The following is a 2,571-nucleotide window of genomic DNA, read 5'->3' on the forward strand; positions in this document are numbered from 1 at the left end:
TGACAAATATACAGTACCATTGCACTGGCTATCGTGTCTCGTACCCCCAGATTTAAGGTTTTGTACCCCTTGGGGGTAGAGGTACCCCTGGTTAAGAACCACTGCTCCAAATCAAACTTGGCGTGAATGCAGACCATCATTCGTAGATGGGCGTGATCTCAGATCTCCCGTCTGTGTCTTATTTCACCAGTTGTGATGTTCCTAGAATGATTATTCAGAAGATGAACCCTATTCATATGGAATAAGACCATAAGGGCCATTGCCATGAAATTCAAGCTTCTAAAGAACTGTTTTAGGGGTTGGCAAGGGCTAAATGCTGTTTTCACTCTTATTATTATTATTATTATTATTATTATTATTATTATTATTATTATTATTATTATTATTATTATTATTATTATTATTCATAGTGTCATGAGTCTTGAAATGAAGAAATATATTTGTACCCATACATAACTGTGGGTTTGTTTCTCCATTATTATTATTATTATTATTATTATTATTATTATTATTATTATTATTATTATTATTATTATTATTATTATTATTGTGGGGTAAAATGAAAGAGTAAAAACTGCCAAAAAGAAATAGAAGATCGTCACCATTATTCCTGCCTGAATACGACTCCAGATAGTCATCATCATCATAAACGCAATCGTCATTTTATCTCTTAAATCCCAAAGAGTGAGAGAGAGAGAGAGAGAGAGAGAGAGAGAGAGAGAGAGAGAGAGAAAGAGAGAGAGAGAGAGAACCAGCAGCAGCACGAGCAGCAGGCTCATTGGGTAACGAGATTAAGGCCAGGCGATTAATATGTAAAATAGCCAATTAGTCAGACAGATTAATCTCTTTGGAGTTATCAATAATAGATTGTTAATCCCTTCAGAGTTATTTGCATGATATTATAGACCGTGGAATTTTTCAAAACGGCTTTTTCTTTTCGGGCTTTGGGATTTCGGTGGCCAGGGCTATAAATGAGAGAGAGAGAGAGAGAGAGAGAGAGAGAGAGAGAGAGAGAGAGAGAGAGAGAGAGAGAGAGAGAGAATGAAGAGGTGGGCTAAGTAGGTTTATTATCCTTGCTTATTTGTATATAATTATTTTTCAATTGGCTCTATAGGTTAGTGTCGTGTTCATTAAATATTAAAAAAAGTCTCCCCTGCAGACAACTTTGAAAGCCGGGGCTATGCGTGAAGAGAGAGAGAGAGAGAGAGAGAGAGAGAGAGAGAGAGAGAGAGAGAGAGAGAGAGAGAGAGAGAGAGAAACTGGGCATTAGCGTGAGCTAAGTGGGCTTTTATCATTATTGGCTTATATATGATTGTTTTATTTTTGTAAGTGGCTTTATAAGACAATGTCATGTTCATTTCTAAATGTTCAAAAATATTCAAAAAAAGTCTCCTATGTAGATAGCTTTAGAAGGTAGAATTTTTTTGCTTAAAACATTTTTTTGTTGTCTTTATCGGTGTTTATATTTTACAGTTTTATATCTCGATTCCAGAAGATTTCAAAATAACCTATGAATATAGAAATTCACCTTGTGGAAAAATAAAAGCCCAAGAAGCACCTTGATAGTATGTCGTGTGTTAAGTATAATAGTTAGTTTGTCGCATAATTGTCTCACTAAAAGCGAGATGGTTTATTGAACTTTGCTTAATTTGTAATGCGTTCTGAACATGTACATCTACTTCAAATTTGAAAGTCATATCCTCATTCATTATTCTCATCATTAGCAGTGGCATCTTGGTCACCACCATTGTTATCCACGACATCACCATCGTCATAAGTTTTCATCATATTCACTATTGTAATTTCCAGTATCATTGTTGTCATCGTAGGCTTCACTATTATTGGGTCAACACGACTGTCAGTGTTGTCATTATGATCATCATTATTGCCAGTATCATTATCATCATCATCATCGTGGGCATCATTGTTGTTAGGGTCAATACGACCGTCAGTGTTGTCATTACGATCATCATTATTGCCAGTATCATTATCATCATCATCGTAGGCATCATTGTTGTTAGGGTCAATACGACCGTCAGTGTTGTTATTATGATTATAATTATTGCCAGTATCATTATCATCATCATCGTAGACATCATTGTTGTTAGAGTCAATACGACCGTCAGTGTTGTTATTATGATTATAATTATTGCCAGTATCATTATCATCATCATCATCATCACTGTCATTGTCGCTACTGTCATCATAACTGCATTAATATGAAAGTTTTAAACCATCGCAATATTTTTATCGATATTATCAACGACATAAAGTCATTATCAACACTGTGATCTCAGTTACAACCTTCTCTATTTTGCATTATTGCATCCTCATTACCATCATCAAACTTAATGGATACCATTAACATTATCAACCCTGCTAAATCACTCTTGTGTGGGATAAGTCTTTAAGTCTTATAAACTACATTCTGATACCTCGGAGAAAGTTCATTTCTTTAAGACGCTCAGTAAAGACCACACGATAAATATGTAAAGCAGCCCAATAAGTAGCCAAGGGGTCTGTTTGCAATTTTATATTCCCATTTTAAGATCGAAAAATTTCCATAACTTC

The 2,571-nt window shown here is 34.9% G+C and overlaps 1 protein-coding gene across 1 annotated transcript in view; it reads right to left on the minus strand.

The window, feature by feature from the left end:
* Nucleotides 1–1,701: 1,701 nt before the first annotated feature.
* LOC136831127 (prostatic spermine-binding protein-like) overlaps nucleotides 1,702–2,571 on the minus strand; it is a 1,609-nt gene continuing 739 nt past the window's right edge. Inside the window, exon 2 of the mRNA XM_067091081.1 lies at nucleotides 1,702–2,209. Within this exon, the coding sequence (XP_066947182.1) occupies nucleotides 1,702–2,209 (508 nt within the window). The remainder of the gene's footprint in view (nucleotides 2,210–2,571) is intronic.

This window comes from Macrobrachium rosenbergii, chromosome 48 (genome assembly GCF_040412425.1).
Source record: "Macrobrachium rosenbergii isolate ZJJX-2024 chromosome 48, ASM4041242v1, whole genome shotgun sequence".
Lineage (NCBI taxonomy): Eukaryota > Metazoa > Arthropoda > Malacostraca > Decapoda > Palaemonidae > Macrobrachium > Macrobrachium rosenbergii.